This window comes from Mustelus asterias, chromosome 10, assembly GCF_964213995.1.
Source record: "Mustelus asterias chromosome 10, sMusAst1.hap1.1, whole genome shotgun sequence".
NCBI lineage: Eukaryota > Metazoa > Chordata > Chondrichthyes > Carcharhiniformes > Triakidae > Mustelus > Mustelus asterias.
In genome coordinates this window covers 109,877,464-109,902,736 of record NC_135810.1, presented here as the reverse complement: position 1 = coordinate 109,902,736, position 25,273 = coordinate 109,877,464, and the positions used below count along the sequence as shown (strand labels likewise).

The 25,273-nt window shown below is 46.5% G+C and overlaps 1 protein-coding gene across 1 annotated transcript in view; it reads left to right on the top strand.

The window, feature by feature from the left end:
- oca2 (oculocutaneous albinism II) overlaps positions 1 to 25,273 on the top strand; it is a 331,959-nt gene that overhangs the window by 141,672 nt on the left and 165,014 nt on the right. The window contains exon 11 of the mRNA XM_078221469.1: positions 1,626 to 1,764. Coding sequence (XP_078077595.1) covers positions 1,626 to 1,764 — 139 coding nt within the window. The remainder of the gene's footprint in view (positions 1 to 1,625; positions 1,765 to 25,273) is intronic.

Sequence of the window (25,273 nt, the reverse complement as noted above, 5' to 3'; positions counted from 1 at the left end):
TTTAGCTTGGCCAATCCACCTAACCCGAACATCTTTGTATTTTGACCAGGTATCAATTTAAACTCACATTCACAGCCACATTATTTCCCTTGGCAATTGTTTCCAACTCAGACTTACTTTGTAAGCATTCTAGCTAAAACTTGCATTGTGGATCCTCCTTATTCTCGACTATCTCTGTGACATTCCGCGCTGCTTTTATTAGAAATTTCCTGTTGGATAGTGTGGAAAATGTCATTGCATCTCACATCAAAGAAGATACATTCCATGCGAGAGTTTTTTTTGTAACAGGGTAAGCTATCAAATTGATTTATTAATAAATTGGACAATATATAAAAGCAAATGGTGTAGGTAAGATATTGATCAGTATAATAAAATAATGAAGATTAGAGACAGAGTGTAAAGTGTTCATCAAAACCAATCATTTTGATAAAGGCAAAATCCAGCGGATGCTGGAATCTGAAACAAAATCATAAAATGCTGGAAAACCTCAGCAGGTCTGACAGCATCTGTGGAGAGAGAATAGAGGCAATGTTGTTGGCACAGTTGTTAGCGCTGCTGCCTCACAGCTCCAGGGACCTGGGTTTGATTCCAGCTCTGGGTGACTGTATGGAGTTTGTACATTCTCCCCTCGTCTGCATGGATGGGTGGGGATATGGGCCTGGGTGGGATGCTCTTTCAGAGAGTCGGTGCAGACTCAATGAGCTGAATGCCCTCTTTCATTACTGTAGGGATTCGATGGAATCACTCTTAATGTTCACACAGAAAAAAATGGTCAGATAGTTGAGGTAGTGACTTATGGAACCCTACCCTAGCAACAAGTGGTGTCTTCACATGAGGAGGTGATGATTTGCTACGATAAACGTTGAAAGCTCTGGAACTAATCATCAATTATCCATTAAGATCTACATCTCTATTGGATACTAAGAAGTCTCACGACACCAGGTTAAAGTCCAACAGGTTTATTTGGTAGCACAAGCCACAAGCTTTCGGAGCGCCGCCCCTTCATCAGGTGAGTGGGCCCACTCACCCGATGAAGGGGCAGCGCTCCGAAAGCTTGTAGCTCGTGCTACCAAATAAACCTGTTGGGCTCTAACTTGGTGTTGTGAGACTTCTTACTGTGCTTACCCCAGTCCAACGCCGGCATCTCCACATCATCTCTACTGGATCCCAATCTGGACAATACCGAAATCTCCGGAGCCAACAGTTGTCGGTCTGATTATTTTTCTGGCATGTGTTGGTTGGGGGGGGGGAGGTTTGAGATTGGGCCGAATTTTCCAAAGGCAGCTTCATTTTTAGACTCAAGCGGGCGGCACGGTGGCACAGTGGTTAGCACTGCTGCCTCACAGCGCCAGGGACCTGGGTTCGATTCCCGACTTGGGTCACTGTCTGTGCGGAGTTTGCACATTCTCCCTGTGTCTGCGTGGGTTTCCTCCGGGTGCTCCGGTTTCCTCCCACAGTCCGAAAGACTGTGCTGGTTAGGTACATTGACCCTAACAGGTGCCGGAGTGTGGCAGCTCGGGGAATTTCACAGTAACTTCATTGCAGTGTTAATATAAGCCTACTTGTGACTAATAAATAAATAACATAAATAAATAAGCTCCTTGACGCTGTTATGTCTCCTGCAGGTTGTGTGAAGTACTCAATCTGGATCCCAGGCATGTACTGATTGCGGAAATTGTCTTCACGAACATTGGAGGAGCAGCCACCGCAGTTGGGGATCCACCGAATGTCATCATTGTCTCCAATCAGGCGTTACGCAATAAAGTAATACAACTCTTTTCAACTTCATTAACATGGACGATGAATAATTTGTGGTAACATGACCTGCAAAATATGCTGTGTTTCCGGGATGGAGATCTTAATTATTTAGCCATTTGAAACTGGAATTAATGTGAGACCCTGTGAATTCCAAGGGCAAGGAGCGTAAATTAATCTTTCACTCATTTATTGTATCGGAGTTCACTTTATCTAATGTTTAACACAAAAGTATTTAACTACCCACACAAGTGGACAATTTATTCCTTTCTCCCCTCAATTAAGTGATCAATTTTGGCATAATGTGGAGATGCCGGCATTGGACAGGGGCAGGCACAGTAAGAAGTCTCACAACACCAGGTTAAAGTCCAACAGGTTTATTTGGAATCACCAGCTTTCGGAGCGCTGCTGCTTCATCAGGTGACTCCCCTGATGAAGGAGCAGCAGTCCGAAAGTTCGTGATACCGGGTTCTAACCTGATATTGTGAGACTTCTTACTAATTTTGGCATAATTTGTGTCCTGTGATGATTAACAGTTCAGCTACTTTAAGTTTTAAGGATAAGAGATAACTACTTCCTTACGATTATCTGCAATTTTTAAAAAATGGTGGACCCACCAACATTCTGGTGGAACCTTCCATCTAATGGGGCATTTCTCCCCAGAGGTTACAAGTTTATTCATTAGTGTCACAAGTAGGCTGGCATTAACACTGCAGTGAAGTTACTGTGAAAGTCCCCTAGTTGGCACATTCTGGCCCCTGTTCGGGGACACTGAGGGAGAATTAAACATGGCCAATGCATCTAACCTGCATGTCTTTCGGACTGTGGGAGGAAACCAGAGCACCCGGAGCAAACCCATGCAGATGTGGGGAGAATGTGCAGACTCCGCACTGACAGGCGGCAGTGCTAACCACTGTGCCACCATGCCACCCCTGTTCAGGTACACTGAGGGAGAATTTAGGATGGCCAATGCACCTATCCATCACATCTTTCGGACTGTGGGAGGAAACCAGAGCACCTGGAGGAAACCCACGCAGACATGGGGAGAACGTGCAAGCTCCACACAGGCAGTCACCCAAGCTGGGGATCGAACCTGTGTCCCTGGTGCTGTGAGGCAGCGGTGCTAACCACTGTGCCACCGGTTGCTGATCTTCTTGCTGTCTACTTTCAGCATTTACCATTTTCCTTTCAGATTTCTGTTTCCTTTTCCCCACCGCTATCATTGTCCATCATGGTTAAGAGAGTATTTGTACGTATGGCAGCTTAACCTTCTTGAACAGCCGAGAATAGGTCACTTTAACAGTGCACTGCATAATGTGTGTTGGGTAAGTTTGTATAATCACATGCAAAATCTTTGGCACTGAGAATTTTATTTCCATGTTTAGATTCTTTTTTAAAAAAATTACTCTGCCCAATATTGATGAGCTGCTGATCATAGGGAATTCCGAGGCCAGTGACAGGAATGGCTGATAATGCGGAACACAAGTCAATAACTCACTTTATGCCCCAAAGATTCGACAATTATTAGTAAGAAACCTGGATTACAGACCAGTTAAGAATTAGTTATAATTACTGCAATGTTTGGGCCACCACAGTATACAATTTTGCCTGGAAGTGATAGAGGACAACAATTCTTTCAGACAACCGTCATAAATTATAACTTATAAGGAGAGGCTGGATAGACTGGGACTTTTTTCCCTGGAGCACAGGAGATTTAGGGGTGATCTTATAGAGGTCTATAAAATAATGAGGGGTGTAGATCAGCTAGATAGCCAACATCTTTTCCCAAAGGTAGGGGAGTCTAAAACTAGGGGGCATAGGTTTAAGGTGAGAGGAGAGAGTTACAAAAGGGTCCAGAGGGGCAATTTTGTTCATCCAGAGGGTGGTGAGTGTCTGAAACAAGCTGCCAGAGGTAGTAGTAGAGGCGGGTACAATTTTGTCTTTTAAAAAGCATTTAGACAGTTACATAGGTAAGATGGGTATAGAGGGATGTGGGCCAAATGCGGGCAATTGGGATTAGCTTAGGGGTTTAAAAAGAAAGGGCGGGATGGACAAGTTGGGCCAAAGGGCCTCTTTCCATGCTGTATACCTCTATGACTCTCTCATCGGATTTCTTAGTCGTCTTTGACAAAGTTCCTCACGTAAAGCTCTCATCCAAGGTTCACTACTATGGAATTGGGGAGGCATATTAAATTGGATCTGGCACTTGCTTAACAACAGAAGCCAAATATTGGTGTATGATGGGTAATTATCCTCACCTAGAAATGTCCTCTCCGGAGTGCCGCAGGGTTCTGTGTTGAAACCTTTACTCTTCTTGACAACCATAAACGACTTTCGCAACAGGTTAAGATACATCGTGTGATTATCTGCGGATGACTATATGGTTTATGCATCTTCTGGAATTGCAAAAGTGTCAAGCCCATTTGGAGATGGCAGTCAATGCCTGTTCACAGTCAATAAGGCACAGTTCAGGAGTGTGATGGAACACTCCCCACTTGCCCGGATTAGTGCAGCTCCAACAACGCTCAAAAAACTTGACACCACCCAAGACAAAGCAGCCTGTTTTATTGGCACCCTATCCACAAACATTCACCCCCTCCAGCACTGGCACACAGTGGCAGCTGTGTGTACCATGTTAAAGATGCAATGCAGGAACTTACCAAGGTCCCTTAACCAGCACATTCCAAACTCACAACCACTACCATCTAGAAGGACAGGGGCAGCAGACACAGTCTAACACTAGAGGGCATAGGTTTAAGGTGAGAAGGGAGAGATACAAAAGAGTCCAGAGGGGCAATTTTTTCACACAGCGGATGGTGAGTGTCTGGAACAAGCTGCCAGAGGTAGTCGTAGAAGCGGGTACAACTTTGTCTTTTAAAAAACATTTAGACAGTTACATGGGTAAGATGGGTATAGAGGGATATGGGCCAAACATGGGCAACTAGGACTAGTTTAGTGGTTGAAAAAAAAGGCGGCATGGACAAGTTGGGCCGAAGGGCCTGTTTCCATGCTGTAAACCTCTATGACTCTATGGCTCTAACCCATTGGGCTGACAATTTATTACTGCAGCCTTCAATTCTTGTCGATACTGTTTCACAAGTGAAAGAGTTAAACTATTTAGTTATCTTTCCTATCAGTGTGGCATGCAACCCTAAAACAGTTCTTGATTATGTATTATCTAAACTAATTGCTGTTTCATTCATCCATCATGCTGGATTAACCTCTTTGAATCATTAATATTCATTAGAATAACCTTATAGCTGGAATGTGGCAGGTTTGCAACTAAGTGACTCCCGATCAGTCATTAGCAATGGTGAATTGAACTATGGAGTATGAGAATTGCAGAATGAAGCACTCTAATAGTTCTTTTGTAAAGAAATAGCAATTTTTCATCATTATGCATTTATCACAATGTTATCACTTGACTTTAAAAGGGACAAGTTATTTCCTTAGTGGAATAATACAGGTACTTATTTTTCTAAGTGAGTTATTATATCCAGTTGTTAAATATTTAACATTTTGGTTGCTTTTATATCGCCGTTCTCCTGTCACCTCCTGGCAAACAGACTATCAAGCAAAGATTAAGTAAACTCATTGTACTGGTTGTAATGGACACTGAGCGTGGCTTGTTTTACCCCGGGGCACCCCTGCTTCCAGCCGGTCTTGCCCCAATAAACATGCTGTTTACACAGTAACTTCATTGCAGTGTTAATGTAAGCCTGCTTGCGACACTAATAAATAAACTTAAACTTAAAAAAAAAACTATATTTGATGGAAACACAATTACTGATCATGGAAACATAGAAACTAGAAGGAGGAGTAAGCCATTCGGCCCCTTGAGTCTGCTCCGCCATTTATTTTGATCAGAACAATGGTTGAGAATTGTGGGAAGAAATAGTTGCCCCATTAGGTGATGTAAAGTTGTGAGACAAGCCTCACTTCTTGTGGATGTCACATCTATAGTGTTTTGTGCATGTGCAGTGGTAAAAATGCCACGGGGGGATCTGAACACAGTGGTTAGCACTGCTACCTCACAACCCGAGGGACCCGGATTCGATTCCTTGCTCGAGTCACTGTCTGTGCGGAGTCTGCACATTCTCCCCGTGTCTGCGTGGGTTTCCTCCGGGTGCTCTGGTTACCTCCCACAGTCCGAAAGACGCGCTGGTTAGGTGGATTGGCCATGCTCAATTCTCCCTCACTATACCCGAACAGGCGACTAGGGGGATTTTCACAGTAACTTCATTGCAGTGTGTGGTGAACCATCGTTGGTTCACCACTGGGGTTGTTATTGTGTTACTGTTGGGCTAGGGTGTTGTTGTTATGGGGGTTGTACTATGTTGTTGGGTTAGGGTGTTTACCTGTCCTAAGTGTTATCGTGGCACACTCCAGTGGGGTCCCGCCTCCGGTGGCAGGGTATAAGACCCCCTGCTCCGGCAGGACCCCTTCAGTCTGAACGGGTGAATTTGTGTTAGTAGTTTCATTGTTAATGTATTAAAGCCTTCAGTTCTAAAGCCTTGTTTCCGGGTGCTCATTGAGGTGCATCAATTTAATACATTAACTGAGAATATGGAACAGATCCTAAAACCGGATCGTCTGACACTGGACCCACGTGCGGTCGGTGCAGCTAACACGTTCGAACATTGGTGGAAGTGCTTCGAGGACTACCTGGCAGCCTCGGTAGCTATCACTACAGACAGTGATAGACTCCAGATCCTCCACGCAAGGGTAAGCGACACGATTTACCTAGCCATTCGTGCAGCTTCCACTTACCAGGGTGCCGTCGAGCTCCTAAAGAATAGGTACATTACGCCACCCAACGAGATTCACGCTCGTTATCTCCTCGCTACACGACGTCGGCAGTCGGGCGAGACCATAGAAGACTACGCCAATGAACTCCTGCAGCTTGCCAGGGGTTGTGACTGTAAGGATGTCTCCGCCGAGCAGTACATGCAAGACCTCGCCCGAGACGCGTTCGTAGCAGGGGTAGGGTCCTCGTACATCAGACTTAAATTATTAGAAAAGGGGAAACTCAACTTGACCCAGGCAATGGGGATGGCCGTGAGGTTGGAGGCGGCGTCGAAGAGCTTGGCGCTGTACCCCGAGGACCACGTGCAGTCAACGTGGTTGGAGCAAGCTCTGCTCCCTCCTCGCCCCGCGAACCCGCGCTCCCAGATCGATTCGACGACGGCGGCAGCTCCAGGTGGCCAGCGATGCTATTTTTGCGGTGGGGCCAAGCATCCACGGCAACAGTGTCCGGCAAGAACGGCAATCTGCAGCCAGTGCGGTAAAAAAGGCCACTACGGCAAAGTCTGCAGGTCCAAACCTAAAAACGGCAGTGCAGCATGTAACCCTCCAGAACGGAGACCATCTCTTTCGGCGCTGCAGTACCCACGAGGTCCGACCACGTGCGATCTCAGGACGGCGCCATCGTGGCAGACAGAGGAGGAGGAAGACCACCAGGAGTCGCTGCGCTTGGAGCCCTCGGCCACATGCGATTCATGGGGGCGGCCATCATGGTCCACGACGACTAGGAGCGACCAGCAGGGGTCCTCAGCATCCACATCGGCAGCATGCAGCAGCGACCAGCAGGGGTCCTCAGCATCCACATCGGCAGCATGCAGTGACGCCCAGGGGCCAACGGTGGCGTCGATCTCTCTGGATCAGACCAGGCATTACAGACTGGAACATTCTATGATGGAGGTAAAGGTTAGTGGCAGAACTGTGAATTGTCTGTTTGACAGTGGGAGCACCGAAAGTTTCATACACCCTGAAACTGCTAAAAGGTGTGGACTCCGGGTTCTCCCTGCCAAACAGACAATTTCCATGGCATCACAGTCCCGGTCTGTACCGATCCAAGGACGATGTATGGTAACTCTTGAGGTACAGGGCACAGTTTACGAGCAATACAGGCTCCTTGTGCTACCTCACCTTTGCGCGCCAATTCTCCTCGGACTAAACTTTATGGCCCACATGAGGAGTGTGATCCTACAGTACGGTGGGCCACTCCCTTCACTGGCAGTAGGGAACCAGCCGCAGCCTCCAAATTGCCCAAAGCGCCCCGCGTGCAATCTATCCACCCTGAAGATCACGACACCATCCCTTTTTAAAAATCTGGTACCTGGCTGCAAGCCCATCGCTACTAAAAGTAGGCGTTACAGCGCTGAGGACCGGATCTTTATTAGATCTGAGGTTCAGCGGCTCCTCAAGGAAGGGATCATACAGGCCAGTGCTAGTCCGTGGAGAGCGCAGGTCGTGGTAGTCAAAAGCGGGAACAAACCTCGGATGGTCATCGACTATAGTCAGACCATTAATAGATACACGCAGCTGGATGCGTATCCTCTCCCGCGCATTTCTGATATGGTCAATCAGATTGCGCAGTACCGAGTGTTTTCTACCATAGACCTTAAGTCCGCCTACCATCAACTCCCCATCCGCCCAGAGGACCGACAATATACGGCTTTTGAGGCGGATGGTCGTCTATACCAATTCCTCAGGGTTCCATTTGGTGTCACCAATGGGGTCTCGGTCTTCCAGCGTGCTATGGACCGAATGGTGGACCAGAACGGGTTGCGGGCTACCTTCCCGTACCTGGATAACGTCACCATCTGCGGCCATGACCAGCAGGACCACGACACGAATCTCCAACACTTTCTACGCACTGCATCTCGCCTGAATCTGACCTATAACAGGGAGAAGTGCGTATTCCGTACGCGTAGGTTAGCCATCCTCGGATACGTGGTGGAAAACGGGGTCATTGGCCCTGATCCAGACCGTATGCGCCCACTCACTGAACTTCCCTTGCCCGCTAGCACGAAAGCACTGAGGAGATGCCTCGGGTTCTTTTCGTATTATGCACAGTGGGTCCCCAACTACGCGGACAAAGCTCGTCCGCTCATTAAGTCCACGACCTTCCCACTTACGCCGGAGGCCCAATTGGCCTTCAAGGTTTTGAAAAGCGACATCTCGAAAGCCACGATGCACGCAGTGGATGAATCCATCCCTTTCCAGGTGGAGAGTGATGCATCGGACTTCGCCCTAGCCGCCACACTAAACCAGGCAGGCAGGCCCGTCGCGTTTTTTTCCCGCACCCTTCAAGGCCCAGAGATTCGGCACTCAGCGGTGGAAAAGGAGGCTCAGGCCATTGTGGAGGCAGTCAGACACTGGCGCCATTACCTGGCAGGTAAGCGGTTCACCCTGATCACGGATCAACGATCCGTGGCGTTTATGTTCAGTAACACGCAGATGGGCAAGATCAAGAACGATAAGATCTTGCGGTGGAGAATTGAGCTCTCCACCTATAATTACGATATTATGTATCGTCCAGGGAAGCTCAATGAGCCCTCGGATGCCCTCTCGCGCGGAACATGCGCCATCATGCAGGAGGACCGCTTGAAGGCTCTCCACAATGATCTGTGTCATCCTGGAGTCACCAGACTCTACCACTTCATAAAAGCCCGCAACCTACCCTACTCGGTGGAGGAGGTCAGGTCAGTTACTAGAAGTTGTCGGATTTGCGCAGAATGCAAACCACACTTTTATCGACCAGACCGGGCACATTTGGTCAAGGCCACTCGCCCTTTTGAGAGGCTGAGTGTAGATTTTAAGGGCCCCCTTCCCTCAACGGATCGGAATGTCTATTTTCTTAACATAATAGACGAATTTTCCCGGTTTCCGTTTGTTTTCCCCTGTGCGGACACGTCGACTGCCACCGTCATCAAGGCATTCAGTGAGCTTTTTACCCTGTTCGGGTACCCCTGCTATATTCATAGCGACAGGGGCTCGTCGTTCATGAGCAACGACTTGAGGCAATTCCTGCTCTCATTCGGGATTGCCTCTAGTAGAACCACGAGCTACAACCCTAGGGGTAACGGACAGGTGGAAAGGGAGAATGCTACAGTCTGGAAGGCTGTCCTACTGGCACTGAAATCCAAGGGCCTTCCAGTCTCCCGGTGGCAGGAGGTCCTTCCAACTGCGCTCCATTCTATCCGCTCCCTCCTGTGTACGGCAACCAATGCTACTCCCCACGAGAGGATGTTCTCATTCCCTCGGAAGTCGTCCTCGGGGACCTCATTGCCAGCCTGGTTGACGTACCCAGGACCCGTCCTTCTGCGGCGCCATGTGAGGGCTCGCAAGTCCGACCCCTTGGTCGAACCGGTCCAACTCCTCCACGCCAACCCTCAGTATGCCTATGTGGCATATCCTGACGGGCGAGAGGACACTGTCTCCATTAGAGACCTGGCGCCCGCAGGGGACGTAGCAACTCCTGTCGCTCCTATTCCCCCAGTCACAGATCCACTACTCCTCATTACTTCCCCAGACGTGGCGCGGTCAGCACCGGGACCAGTGCATAACACTTTTACTCCCATGTACAGCTTGCCTGAGACTCGGAGATCGGCGCCACCATCATCACCACCACCACCACCACCAAACGTTCCAGGATCCCCTACACCATCGCCTCATCAGGGCCGGCCGGCCCGGGAGTCTTTGAGGGGACAGCCAGATGTTGCTTTGAGAGAGCCACCGCAAGCACCTGCTCCGGTTTCGCAACCGGTGTTGAGAAGATCGCAGCGTCGGTGTGGTCCTCCAGACCGTCTGGACTTGTGAATCCTGTTATTTTTTTTGTCATTGTCTGTTTTCATCCACCCCGCCACCTTTGGTTCCTAAAGGAGGGGTGAATGTGGTGAACCATCGTTGGTTCACCACTGGGGTTGTTATTGTGTTACTGTTGGGCTAGGGTGTTGTTGTTATGGGGGTTGTACTATGTTGTTGGGTTAGGGTGTTTACCTGTCCTAAGTGTTATCGTGGCACACTCCAGTGGGGTCCCGCCTCCGGTGGCAGGGTATAAGACCCCCTGCTCCGGCAGGACCCCTTCAGTCTGAACGGGTGAATTTGTGTTAGTAGTTTCATTGTTAATGTATTAAAGCCTTCAGTTCTAAAGCCTTGTTTCCGGGTGCTCATTGAGGTGCATCACAGTGTTAATGTAAGCCTACTTGTGACACTAATAAACTTTAAACTTTGAACACACTGCAGATTAAGATTTGTGCAGTAGCTGGAACCTGCTGCATAATTTCAACGTTGCTATGGCACATATCACAAATCCAAGCCGCTTAAAAGTCAGAGTATCGATTTATACATTGATCAGTGAGGAATTAAAACACACAGAATAGAAAAGGTCCAACTCAACCTGTAGCGAAGTAGATGATAGAGAAATAAATATTTAATTTGTGCAACAAATTTCATGAACTTTGGAATGCCCAAAGTACTTTATGATCAATGTGGTGCTTTTCTAGTGCAGTCACTATTGCAATGTTAGGGGTCTAACAAGTGGACCTTGGGTCAAGGATAATGGGGAAATGGTGGCCTAGTGGTAATGTCACTGGACTAGTAATCCCGATGCCCACACTTAATGTCCTGGGGATACGAGTTCAAATCTCACCACAGCAGCTACTGGAATTTAAATTTAATTCACTTAAAAAAACATAAAATCTGGGATTGAAAACTAATTTTAGTGATGGTCACAATGAAACAATAAAGAGAAACCAAGCTCTGCTTGTACAGCAGTAGCTGCCATATTCTGGTAAGCAAAGTGTTTAAATGCCTCAAAGTTCATTTGAAAAGCTATGGAGAGATGTTAAGTATGTAGGGTGTATGTGTTCGCATGCGCGTGTGTGTGTTCGCGTGTGTGTGTGTTCGGGCGCGTGTGTATATGTGTGTTTGTGTGTGTGTGTGTTTGCGCACGCGCGCACGTGTTTGTGTATGTGTGTGTTCGCACGTGTATGTGTGTGCGCGTGTTTGCATGTGTGTGCGTGTGGGTGTGCGTGCGTGTTCGCGCGTGTGTGTGTTCGCGCACGTGTGTATATCCGCGCACACAAGGTGTTAGGGTGAGTAAAGCTGTAGTGTGGGTAACATAAGCATGCAAGGGGGTAGGGTTGATGTGGCGGTTGGTGGGGAAGTGTCTGGAAGCGAGGGTTTAGGTGGGTGACTGATAAGATGGCAGCTGGGCAGTGTTGTAGGCTGGCAGGTGGATAAGGTGGGTAAGAAGGCAGGTGGGTAAATGGATATGTGGGTTGGAGGTAATCAAGTTCTGCTGCGGGGTTGGGCGCTAGTCAGGTTGGGTCTGGAACTAGTCAGGTCAGATCCAGTGGAGTCGGGAGTTCGGGGGGGCAGTTGGAGAATTGAGGGGGAGTCGGGAATGCAGGAGTGGACAGTTAATTGCCAAGCCATTGTTTGCATTAAAACAAGGCAGGTTGACTCTGAATGGTCAAGACATTATCATGTTGAATGAACCAGGGAATATCTGTACCCCAAGCTTTTGTTTAATTAAAAAAAGCGTAGTTCATGGACATGCTCCAAAGGACAGAACCTCCATTTGAATATATGTGGCTTCTATCATTCATAAGTGATCCATGCTGCATGCCCAACCGATAGTCTTAAATCGGTTTGCAGTATAGTTCTTATCACAGTTGGGGTTGTTTAGTCAGTGTTATCCAATCGCAGAATCACATCTAATGTTGGACACTAAGGCCAGAATGTTACCGTCCCGCCCGCCACGAGAATTGGAATGGACGAGGGGGGGGGGGCAATGGGAAGGTCTGTTGACCCCAGGTGGGATTTTACGTTTTCGGGATGGACGAAGCTGTACAATCCCGCCCAATGTCTTGAGATTTCCACACATGGCCCAGTCGGGTGCAATTTTTGAATTCGAACAATAGCTTGGCAGTTAACTATTCCTTGCTGAATTCTCCCTGGCAACGCCTCTGCCAATCACAGTCCAGTTGCAAACCAACCAGCGCTCCCTTCTCGTGCAGTATTTATTGTGGTTCCTTTCATTGCTGGTAATCTTGTTTTCTGTCCTGATGAGTCCAAGGTGAAAAGCTTAGACAGAATGGGCAGAATTTTCCCATCCCACCCGCCACGGGAATCATAGCGGGAGGGGGGCGGGTGTGCGGACCATGCCAAGGTCCATTGACCTCAATGGGAGTTTTTGAGTTTGGGGCGAGGGCGGCTGGAAAATCCCGCCCTATGACTCTTCAGCAATACTCAAGTTCTGTGCTACCAAATGATTAAACTGTACCTTTAAAAAACCTCTCATTATATAATTGGAATGCACTGAAAAGCCTCATGAAATTCTGGATGTTACTACTGTTATTTTATTAGTAGCTAAAACACAGTTTGTTGAAATGGTCATGCTTGAATGCACTATATCTGTTTAGATTATCTTTACCAGTCCTTTACTATAAAGTAGAATTAATAACACACACACAATGCGGAAAGTACCTCACTTCTGATATATGGATGAATGTGGGCGAGATACTATTCAGGAAGTTGTGTGTATGTATTATTGTTAAAGTGGATGCAATACTTCTTAGCCCTTTGCGAGTTTACGATTTGCAAAAGAATACTAATGGGATAGTGCATGTTGTTGCACGTGGTACATTGGCAGGAATATTAGACAATACAAAGAACATGTTGTTCTGTTGCTGATCTGTGGCTATGCTGAATTGGGGATGATCCATTACTGTAAATGGGCAAGTGGTCAGAGCAGTGATTGATTTGGTGAAGCAAGTTCGTAGATTGGTAACTGAATATAAATGCCAGTGTCAGGAAGGTGTCAACAGATAGGTACGGCTGAACTTGCAATCTGGGAGTGGGAACCCGACCACCAGATTATTTTTGGGTCCCAAGCCCACGATGGTTCAGCATCATTGACGCAAAGCGATTTTGATTCGGCAGAAGGCCTAATTAAAGTGAATTCCAATGCATCTGCTGCCCATGTCCTTCTAGGTGGTAGAGGTCGCAGGTTTGGTAAATTATGTCCAAGGAGGCTTCATGAAGGGAGCTAATATTTAAGGTTGTGGGTAGGGGTGCCAATCAAATGGAGATGGTCATTGCCTGACATTTGTGTGGCGCAAATGTTACTTGCCACTTATCAGCTCAAATGTTGTCCCTGACTTGTTTTATGTGGGCAAGGACCGCTCCAGCATTTGAGGAGTCTTGAATGATCATAAACATTGCGCTGTCACCAACAAACATCCCCACTGCTGACCTGATGATGGAGGGAGAGACCTTTGATGGGGCAGCTAAAGATGTTTGGGCTCTGGAGAACTCCTGCAGCAACATCCTAGAATTGACTGATGCCCAACAACCACAATCATCTTCCTTTGTGCTAGATATAACTTCAACTATTGGAGCTTTTTCTCCCTGATTCCCATTGACTCCAGTTTTGCTAGGGCTCCTTGATTCCTTGGTCAAATGCTGCCTTGGTGTCAAGGCCAGTCGCTCTCACCTCATCTCTGGAATTCAGCTCTTTTGCTCATGTTTGGATCAAGGCTGCAATGAGATTTGCAGCTGAGTGGTTCTCAGTTGGACACGGATCCTCCTATTTGATGGGCCTCAGCTTTATTCAGTTGCCAGCTATTGATTTGCCCTGTGCTTTGTGGACAGGGCATACCTGGACAGTGTTCCACTTTGTTGGGCGGGTGCCAGTGGTGGCATAGCTGCACTGAAAAAGCTTGGCCAGGGGCACATCTGGTTTTGGCCTTCAGAGCTATTGCCAGAATGTTGTCAGGGTCCATAACCATTGTTGTATCTAGTTCATCCATCCAATTCTTGATACCGTGCGGAGCGAATTGAATTGGCTGAAGACAGGTATCTATGATGCCGGGGTCCTCAGGAGGAGACCCTTTCAAACTTGCTGCCCCCATCTACACAACTTATTGTGTCCTCTAACCTGAAATGCCATCTGTAAAATAGACGTTGGATTCTCTAATCCTTCACTTGAGTCATTAATTTGTATGGATGGAATCCAGGCCCGTGTTCATATCCCCGGGCAGCACTACTTGTTACATTCCACTGATCAGGATATCTTCCCTTTATCCCTATTTTCTGCGCTCTACCTAACGAGCAATTAGCAATCATATTAAAAGGTTACCTTTGATACTGTACGCTTCCATATTTACAAATAATCTATTGCAGAATCTTATCAAATGCCTTCTGAAAGACTATAGGTGCGATTTTTCAAAAACAATTCACAGTGCCCAACAACCAGGAAAATAGGAGATTGTTTAAATGAATTGACAGCACTCTGTGCAATGCAGAGGATGTCAGGAGATTCATGCCAGTGGTAGGGGGGCCTAATCGAGAGCATCAGAGTGCTCAGGGGGCCATTGGGCACGTGGTGATCTCCCAGTATTGCCGGTCTCCCGATTGCCAGCCCCAACCACCCCCACAACCCCGGGACATCACTGGCCCCGACCCCCCCCCCCGACGCCTCCCCTCCATCTCCAGCCATCAAATGGCAGGCCCCGACCTGGTCTCCCAATTACCGGCACCAGTCTCCCAATGGTCATCCACAGTGTCCCCGCCTTACCTTCCTCCCCTGGCCAGGCCCTGCCCCCGTGATGCCGTGTTCCTCAGGCCCCGCCCCCTTGGCACTGCCCAGAGCCTAGCGGGCACTGCCAGGTGCCGGACTGGCAGTGCCAGGCTGGCAATGCCCAAGGTCCCCCCTCTGCCCCGGACCTCCCGGGGGCTTTAATGGCCTCCAGTCCCACCAGCGAGGCCATCACGTCAGGTCCCTATTGGTGGGGGCCATCTGTGACCCGCAGCAATCAGGTGCGGACCACGGCGCGAGTGAGCCCCAGATGATTAAATTAGACTTTAAATATTAAAATTATTCGTTACCCGGTGCGAGGCTGATCACGTCATAAATAGTGGCCTGGGATGACTGGCTGGATGCCAGTCGCGATTCCCATTTTTGGTGTCCCGCTGACATTTCCCGCCCCGCTACGCTGGTTGAGTAGCGGGGCAGGAAAATCACGCCCTATATTAACAACATCTTCCACCAGACCTCCTATAAAAATTCCATTAGTCAGGCTGTGGTGAACCATAGATGGTTACCACTATGGGTACTGAACCATAGATGGTTATCACTATGGGTACTTGTACATATGTTACTCTTGTTACTGTTGGGGTTAGGGTTGGGGTGTTCCACCTGTTGGCATTGTTCTGTGGTACACTCCAGTTGGCTCCGCCTTCCTATAGGAGTATAAAGGTCACTGCACTTCCTAGTGACCCTTTAGTCTGGGATTGTATTGTTAAGCAGTATGCTCTATTCTTGTTGCGAATAAAAGCCTTTATTCCCGGGTACGATCTAGCCTCCCGAGTGAATTAATCGCGCATCACAGGCATAACGTATATTTTATAAATCCGTGCTGTTTGATCAGCCAATGAGTAAAGTTCAGAAAATAAGATTCGGCACAACAGTAAATTGAAATAACAAAAAATAGATGAATTTTTAAGAAAGACAACAGTTCCTGAGCAAAAGTAAAGCAAGGTCACAGTACTAAATTGCCAAGTTAATAAAAGAATAATTAATAAAAATGACCAGAGGATGAGGGAGGTCAGAGTGTGTGTGTCAGTTCCAGTCTCAGGAAGCTTACTCACTCACTCACCCTCATTTATTGTGAGGGGCCATGTGTACATCTTGGTGTGCGGTGATGAGGGTGAGTGAGAATCTGTTTTTAAGTTCATTCTTGTGACATGGGCGTCGCTGTCTGGGCCGTCATTTATTGCCCACTCCTAGCTGCCCTTGAACTGAGTGGCTTGCTGGGTCATTTCAGAAGGGCAGTTAAGAGTCAACCTCGGTTAAACCTCATCGACTACCCTGATCATTGACTCTACCCTAGCCTGGACGTTCAATCTTTTTTTCTATTCATTTGTGGGACATGGCTGGCCGGCCTGCATTGGTTTTGCCAGTGGCACTCACATCTCAAGAATTAATATATGTTTTAAAAAATCTCCTTTCTTCTCCTCTCCCAAAGCACTCTTGTACTGTTAAGTAGGCTGGGTCTTGCATCCAGTCATGCAGCTAAATTCAAATTTAAAGGACGCTGAAAAAAAAACTATGGGTACATTAATGATTGGGTAACGCAGAAAATACAGCTTTTAATGGAATCGACTGCGCTAGAAGTGGTTTACGCGACTGAACCGTGACAGGCCTGAATGAAAAATTAACAAAGGTGGTTCTGGTTGGTTTACTGCCATTTTAGAGCTCTATCCAGCATGCCAACACTCCTGTGAAAAGCAATGAATGAAATGTAATGGCATTTACTTCTCCTTACCATTAACAGACTGCACTCACTGGGGGCTTGTGTAGGAGGTGATGTGAATCTGAACAACCAGGGAAACTAGTCCACTTTGGAAAGGCTTTGCGGCAGGAAAACCCAAGGGAAAGTTGTGTGTCATTTCCACTGATATGGAGGGGGTGGGAGGTGGGGGGAGGGGGGGAAAGTAGTTTATACATTGCTGCAAGAAATTATAACATTTAAGAATTGAAAGTGAATAGAACCTCAAGATGGCTGGTAATCTATTGCAGCAAAACCCAGCCAATGGACGTGTAAATCTCTTGTTGAGAACAGTTGAATTTGTATGGTGTCCACAAAACCAATAAGTATTTAATACTTGTCTATAACGCTTTGGCATTGCAATATCTTCTGTTATTGAGATCCTTCATGGAAAGGAATGGGGGGGAGGGGGGGAGTTGGTATTTTTGTCAAAGTATTTCTCCTATTTTTCCCAGAGGAGTTAAAAAATAATTAGTCTCAAGGGACTATATGGCCTACTCCTATTCCTGTGACCTCACCCAAAGATAAACAACGTGCCCTTCTCTATGCTGGCTGGTTAGTACTTTATTACATTGAGGTACATTGAGTCTACACACAAACATGTGGATTAGGAGCAAGATTAGCCATTCAGCCCCTGTAACCTGCTCCACCATTCATTTTGATCATGGCTGATCTGACTATGTCCTCAATGAGACTATCATGCCTATCCCGATACCCTTTAATTCCCTTCTTAATTTATCTACTTCTGACTTAAAAATATTCAATGACCCTACCTCCACTGCTCTTTGGGGAAGAGAGTTCCAAAGACTCACGACCCTCTGAGAGAAGACATTTCTCCTCATCTCTGTCTTAAAAGGAGACCCCCTTATTTTACACTGTGCCGCCTCGTTCTGGTCTCTCCCACGAGGTGAAATGCCCTTTAAGCATTTAAAACATCATTTCAGCATCCAACATCACTCTTTTGGCAGCAGTCTACAGCACGGAACTATGCCATTTGTCTTAACCATCCAAACTAGCACTTAGACTCCACGAGACCCAACTCCCACCGCTCTTCATCCAACCCTATCAGAAAATTCTTCTATTCCGTTCTCCCTCATGTACTTATCCACTTCCCCCTCAATGCATCTGTGCCACTTGTCTCAACTTGTGGTAGCATGCTCCATCTTCTTACTGTCTTCTTGGTAAACAAAGGTCTCCTGAATCCTCTACTGGTTTCAGAACATAGAACAATACAATACAGGCCGATGACGTTGTGCTGAACATGATGCCAAATTAAACTCATGCCTTTTGCCTACCCTTGGTCCATATCCCTCTATTCCTTGCATATTCATGTGCTTATCCAAAAGCCCCTTAAACCCCCCCCTATCGTATCTGCCTCCACCACCACCACCACTGGCAGTGTGTTCCAGACACCTACCACTCTCTTTGTAAAAATAACTTTCCCCTCACATCTCCTTTGAACTTTCCCCCCTTTGTGACTATCGTATATTTATGGAGCTTTGTACAACTAAAGGCTTGGAATCATAGAATCCCTACAGTGCAGAAGGAGCCCATTCTGCCTATCGAATCCGCACTGACCACAATCCCACCCGGGCCCTATCCCCATAACCCCATATATTTACCCTACTAGACCCTGTGACACTAAGGGGCAATTTAGCATGGTCAATCAACTTAGCCCGCACATCTTTGGACTGTGGGAAGAAACTGGTGCACCCGGAGGAAACCCACACAAACACAAGGAGAACATGCAAACTCTGCACAGATAATGACCCAAGCCGGGAATCGAACGCAGGTCCTTGGTGCTGTGAGACAGCCGTGCTAACCACTGTGCCACCATGCCGCGTGGTCTCGTGAAGCATTTATGAATATCTCAGGCAATGTATTCAATGTACTCTAAATGAGGATGATCCCCTTTAGGATTGCCGTTTCAAGCTTTTCAGTGAGCAGAGAGGTTTCTGAGTTTTGGATACCAGGCACATTGGAGTCTCTGGAGAAGCTATTCTTATTTTATTCAGGAACTTGTGCACCATTTCAGGTTCCACTGCGATGGCAGCCCCATGATGCAGCTGTTAGTAATTTTGGAACTGCAGTGCTGAATAATTAATGCGGGGCAGGCTTCCAAAACTCTGGTAATATCCACATTATGTATTTATATATAGAGACAAGGCTGGTAAACGACAAACTATTTGGGTCTATTAATATTACATGCAGACAGCAACGACTGAGTGGAGTCAACTAATTTCCAGAAATGTTCTGGAACAACTGCAATGGCACAGGAATAGTTCCACTATCTCCACAGGTTTGTTCCGCCATCTAGTTAGATCATGGCTGGTTTGTATCGCACACTTACACGGACATCTCAAGACTCTGTACAAGTGATGGCACTGAGGAGTCGGATTAGACAGTGGAGATTGACAATTTTCTCTTCATTCTTTCATGGGATATTTTGTTAGGATACCAAATCAGAAACTCCAAAGGTAAATTATGGAATCAGACTAGACCCCAAACAATTTGCTATTTTGGCATTAATGTGAGGACATGATGTTTCACTCCAGGTGCGATTCTACTGACACACAGGGAAGCTTTTAAACAAACTTTATTTAACAATACAGTTTAACTATAACAAATGAATTAGCTAAACTTTTAATAATTGAACAATACTTCAGACAAGATACAATTCTTAACTGCTCACCTATCTCTATTAGTTCCAATTCAAGTAATATTCTTGTTACAGACTTAAACCCCTCTTCAAAATCAGTTAGTAAAACACAGACTTACCTGCTTGTACTTAGGTAACCAGCCCTGGAGCTCCCAGACATCCTCCACAGAGAGAGAGAAAAAGATAGATCTTGCTTCTTTCAGAACCAGACTGGAACTCCTTGTTTTAAAATGAAAGAGAAACTGTGTATCTTCTCTGCAGCTTAGCTCCCCCCATTAAGCATATTACTCTGTCTCTGTCCGTCAATCTAATAAAACCCTACTCTGAAACCCCAGGGGAAAAACCAAGTAAATACAAATGCATTAACTCTGTTTAGACAAACACACCATTAGCCAAAATGAGTTATTATCCTACAGTTTCAGCGTGGAGCTGCATGTTTTTTTTCAGACAAATCAACTCCTTGCAATAGTACACTACCTCTTACAAGAAACATGATACAAGTATATTTCTTAAAGGTACAGTATTATCACAGTGGGCATCACTGGCAAGGCCAGTATTTGTTGTCTGTTCCTAATTACCCCTTGAGCTGAGTGGTTGCTAGGCCATTTCACAGGGCAGTTAAGAGTTAACCACATTGTTTTGGATATGGAGTCACATGTAGGCCAGACCAGATAAGGACAGTAGATTTCCTTCCCTAAAGGGGCATTGGTGAACCAGATGGATTTTTTTCATGACAATCGATGAAAGTTTCATGGTCACCATTACTCAGACTAGCTTTATATTAGGGGTGAAGCCCAGTAGCATGATTGGACGTAGGAAGTGATGTGTAGCAACGGGAGGGGGCTGTGAGAGCTTGAGGTTCTGTGACTAATGGTGGAGTGTACAACTTGAGGAATGGAGTGGGGAGAAAGGCACTAACATAGTTCTCTGGATTTCAAAATCCGTGGAGTGCAATTTAGGGCTAAAGGTTTACTCCAGATGCAGAGTCGTATGAAGCAATGAAGATGCCCAGAGGTTTATAAAAGAGGACAAGGAAATTGCAATCATTGAAATCAGGGCATGTTTGCCAATGATGATGACAAGGGAGGGGGGGGAGAGGGTGGGGGGCAGGGGTGGGGGGGGGGGGGGGGGGGGGTGGGGGGGCTACCCTGAGCAGAATGCAGTGTGAATTAGAGTGCAGCAGCCAAGTTCCAGATAAGTTTAATTATTTATTATTGTCACAAGTAGGCTTACATTAACATTGCAGTGAAGTTACTGTGAAAATCCCCTAGTCGCCACACTCCGGCGCCTGTTCGGATACAGTGAGAGAGAATTTAGCATGGCCAATGCACCTAACCAGCACGTCTTTCGAACCGTGGGAAGAAACTGGAGCACCCGGAGGAAACTCACACAGAAACGGGGAGAACGTGCAAACTCTGCACAGACGGTGACCCAAGCTGGGAACCGAACCTGGGTCCCTGTCCTTGTGAGGCAGGAGTGCTAACCACTGTGCCACTGTGCCACCCTTTAGGATAAGGTAGTGATTATGTAATAACAGTTTCCATTGGCAGAGTGACTTTATGGTCTCAAGATATTTCATAAATGGGGTGGGGGGAGGAGTTACAGACACACTGAATAGAAATTTCAGAGGAGTTAAGGGAGGTGATCAAAGACTAGGTGGAAGAGACTTTTGAAGGTGGGGAGAGGTGTAGCAAGCAGGAAGGTTTGAGGACAAGGCCATGAATGTTGGTGAGGAGGGGTTTATAGGCTGAGCTTGGAGGACATGGATTAAAGATGATTGGCAAAAGAGCCAAAGACAACACGAGGAAACATGTATTTTAGCGTAGTGAGTTGTTGGGACCTAGAATACACGGCCCAAGAGTGTGGTGGAGGCTGATTCAATTATGGCTTTCAAAAGGAATTCGGACAATTATGGGAACACAAAGCATTTGCAGGGTCATGGGGAAAATAACTTTAACCTGGTGTCATTAAACTTCTTATCATGGGGAAAAGGCAGGGAAATGGTCCTGGTTGAGTTGCTCTTATGGATCAAGAACTGACAAAGACATGATGGCCCAAATGGCCTCCTTCTGTGCTGCTCCCCTTCTATGATTCCATAAGACAACGACATTGAGGTATAGCTTTTCCTCCAAAGTAACCTGCTATGCTTTCAACATGTGCTCCCAGTTCGATGCTCATTTCTGCTTTTGCAAAGGGAATTAAATATAACCTTATATCTGGATCATTTCAAAACCAGAGCAGTCTTGTTTATCATGTTACGTGTTGAATTCCGTGATTTTAATTTTAAGCCTGCGGCCAAACAGCCCTCATCAGTTGACAGATTCAAGGTGGAACATCCCACCTTGAATATTCATGAAGGCAAGCGAAGTAACTAACCCCCAGTAGGTTTTGTTGCTGAATGCCAAAAGCACTTTGTTTGTGTTGGTGAGGGAGGACTGAGGGGGAGACGATTAAAGTCAGGAAGCGTGGATTTGCAAATGAAGCAGAAACATCAGGGAGGCGTGTAAGGACCACTTCAGCATAAAGCAGCTTGTTTACTGTAAAAACTTGGCGACAGAATTTTAACAAAACAAAAAAAAGCTGATCTGTGTCGAAAAGCTGCACTCATTCCCTTGTTGTTCAGTTTGTAAATGGATGTGATCTAATGTAATGTTCGACAGAGAGGGTGGTTTTCCCCCCTGTCTGGGGAATGTGGACATGGGGAACTGTATGAGGATAAGGGGGTTGATTATTTAGGACTGAGATGAGGAGAAATTTCCTCACTCAGACTGTTGTGCATCTTTGGAATTTCGTACCCCAGAGATGGGCCGGCACGGTGGAGCAGTGGTTAGCACTGCTGTCTCACAGCTCTGAGGACCAGGGTTCAATTCCGCCCTCGCATCACTGTTTGCGTGGAGTTTGCATGTTCTCCCCGTGTCTGCGTGGGTTTCCTCCGGGTGGTTTGGTTTCCTCCCACGGTCCAAAAATGTGCGGGTTAGGTTGATTGGCCATGCTAAATTGCCCTAGTGTCAGGGGGATTAGCAGGGTAAATATATGGGGTAATGGGAATAGGGCCTGGGTTGGACTATAGTCGGTGCAGACTCAATGAGCCGAATGGCCTCTTTCTGCACTGTAGGGATTCTATTCTATTCTATTTGTGGATGCTCCATCATTAATTCTATTTAAGGCAGTGGTGGACAAATCTTTGCGCCAACAACCTCTGACCTCATCTGCGGCTGGGATTCTCCGGTGCTGCTGCGGTGGATGGAGTTTTTCCTGAGTGCCTCATAGAAATCAGAGAAACCCTACAGTGCAGGAAGAGGCCATTCGGCCCATCGGGTCTGCACCGACCACAATCCCACCCAGGCTCAACCCCCATATCCCTACATATTTTACCCGCTAATCCCTCTAACCTACACATCTCAGGAGACTAAAGGGCAATTTTAGCATGGCCAATCAACCTAACCCGCACATCTTTGGACTATGGGAGGAAACCGGAGCACCCGGAGGAAACCCACACAGACACGGGGAGAATGTGCAAACTCCACACAGACAGTGACCCAAGCCGGGAATCGAACCCAGGTCCCTGGAGCTGTGAAGCAGCAGTGCTAACCACTGTGCTACCATGCCGATTCCCCATTCTAATTCCCCATTCTTACTGGCAGCGGGGGAGATCGGAGTATCCCACCCCTGGTTTTCTCAGTTAACCAAGGGATATGGGGACAAGGTTGAAAAGTGGAGTTGAGGCAAGAGATCAGCTGGAAATGTGCTGGAAATGTATTGAATGATGAAGCCATCTCATGGGGTTGTATGGTCTGCTCCTATCACTTGTGCTTTGAAATAGTATCATGCTGAGGGGTTCATCATTTTATCTGCATGTCAAATATGTTGCTATGTGGAAATGCTATTGGAAGATGAGAATGAGAATGAGAAAGCAAGATGAATGGAAGAATGAAGGGAGGTAAGAGAGAGCGAAATGGGGAGGCGATGGCCCAGTGGTATTATTGCTAGACTATTAATCCAGAAACTCAGCTAATGTTCTGGGGATCCGGGTTCGAATACCGCCATGGCAGCTGGTGGAATTTAAATTCAACAAATAATATCTAATTATGACTCTACTGATGATGATGAAACCATTGCCGATTGTCGAAAAAACCTATCTGGTTCACTAATGTCCTTCAGGGAAGGAAATCTGCCGTCCTTACCTGGTCTGGCCTACATGTGACTTCAGAGCCACAGCAATGTGGTTGACTCTCAGCTGCCCTCGGGCAACTCGGGATGGGCAATAAGTGCTGGGCAGCCAGCGACGCCCATGTCCCACGAATGAATTGAAAAAAAATAATGAGGGTATGATTGTCCGACAAGAGTGGGACAGTCATACTCGGGAAGAGAATTGGGGCAAATGGGGTTAGCTTAGATGGGCTTTTAGGTTGGCATGGACCAATTTGGGCTGAAGGGCCTGTCTCCATGTTGTACATTCTATGAATTGATACTGGTCATGGAGAATTTACGGATTGAGTGTACAGATTTTTCAGGAGCTGCATATTATAAAACCATGGCTCAAAGCATCTTAAACAGTTTAATTATTTCCATATTGTGTGTGTCAATGGAAGATTGCATAAAACAGAAAGAAAATCTATCTTTAATCTGGCAACAGCGTCTCAAATGAATGTGGGATTTTGTGTAGTGAAGAGTGCCGCTTTTCAGCATCAGAGTGTCTAATAGCTCAAAAGGGATGGATATTTTGCACCATGGGTATCCTTCAACAAAGAATACAGGAGTATAATTGAATAATGTTTAATAATGTAACAACACCATATCCCCAAAGAACAGAAGGAATTACATGTTCCTACTTTCTCTCATTCTCTTTTACATAAAAGCCTCCTCCCACTGTGAAACAGAGGCGTGTTTCTTATCCGAGTAAATGCCCTTTGTAAGATATGCCCCTTGTCAATTCATGTTAGCAAATCGTTCATTTATTGAGTGCTTTTTTTGTGGGGGGGTGGGTGGGGCAGGGTGTGGTGTGTGAAAGAAGGGGTGTGAAGTAACTCCTCAGGGACCGGTGTCCCTTCACCAGATTCCCTTTATTTACAAACTCAGTTCCGCTCCTCAGAGTGTTTCAGGTACAAAGTCAGAATCCAGAATGTCAGTAGCCCTGACGCTCCCATTTCTATACACAGGTGAGGCTCCCTGATTGCGCAGGCAATTATGGCCTCAATCAGGGAGCTCATACTCCAAGAGGCCAACCTCATGGACCTCGTTGGAGTCATTACAGGGTGAATTTTGATGGGCAATTGAAGAAGGGCACCAAATTCCAAATAATCCTAAACATTGCCACTTTGATCTCTTTCAAAAGGTTTGGAGCATATGTTCACATCTGTTGTTCTTCAAGGTGCATTTCTTACCTCTTTTCTTGACTGATTTGTTGATAGGAAGTGTCAGATATTCACTAGAGAGCTTAGTTAGGAAATAAATATGCTGCAGTGACATTATTATATCTTACATAATTAGTTTGATTTTGCCGATGTTTCCCCTACTCTCCGAAAGAATTATTTAAAGCGTAGAAGAGCCATTCCCCATGTCCTGCCCAGTATTTAGGCCTCAATCAACACAACATGGATAGATGATCTGGACATTTTCATACCGTGCTTTGTGGGACTACATGGTGCAAGTTGGTTGCTTCATTTTCTATTTGACGGAAGTAGCTGAATTTTAAAATTACCATTTACCACGGTGATGATAGAATACTGCTTCTTAT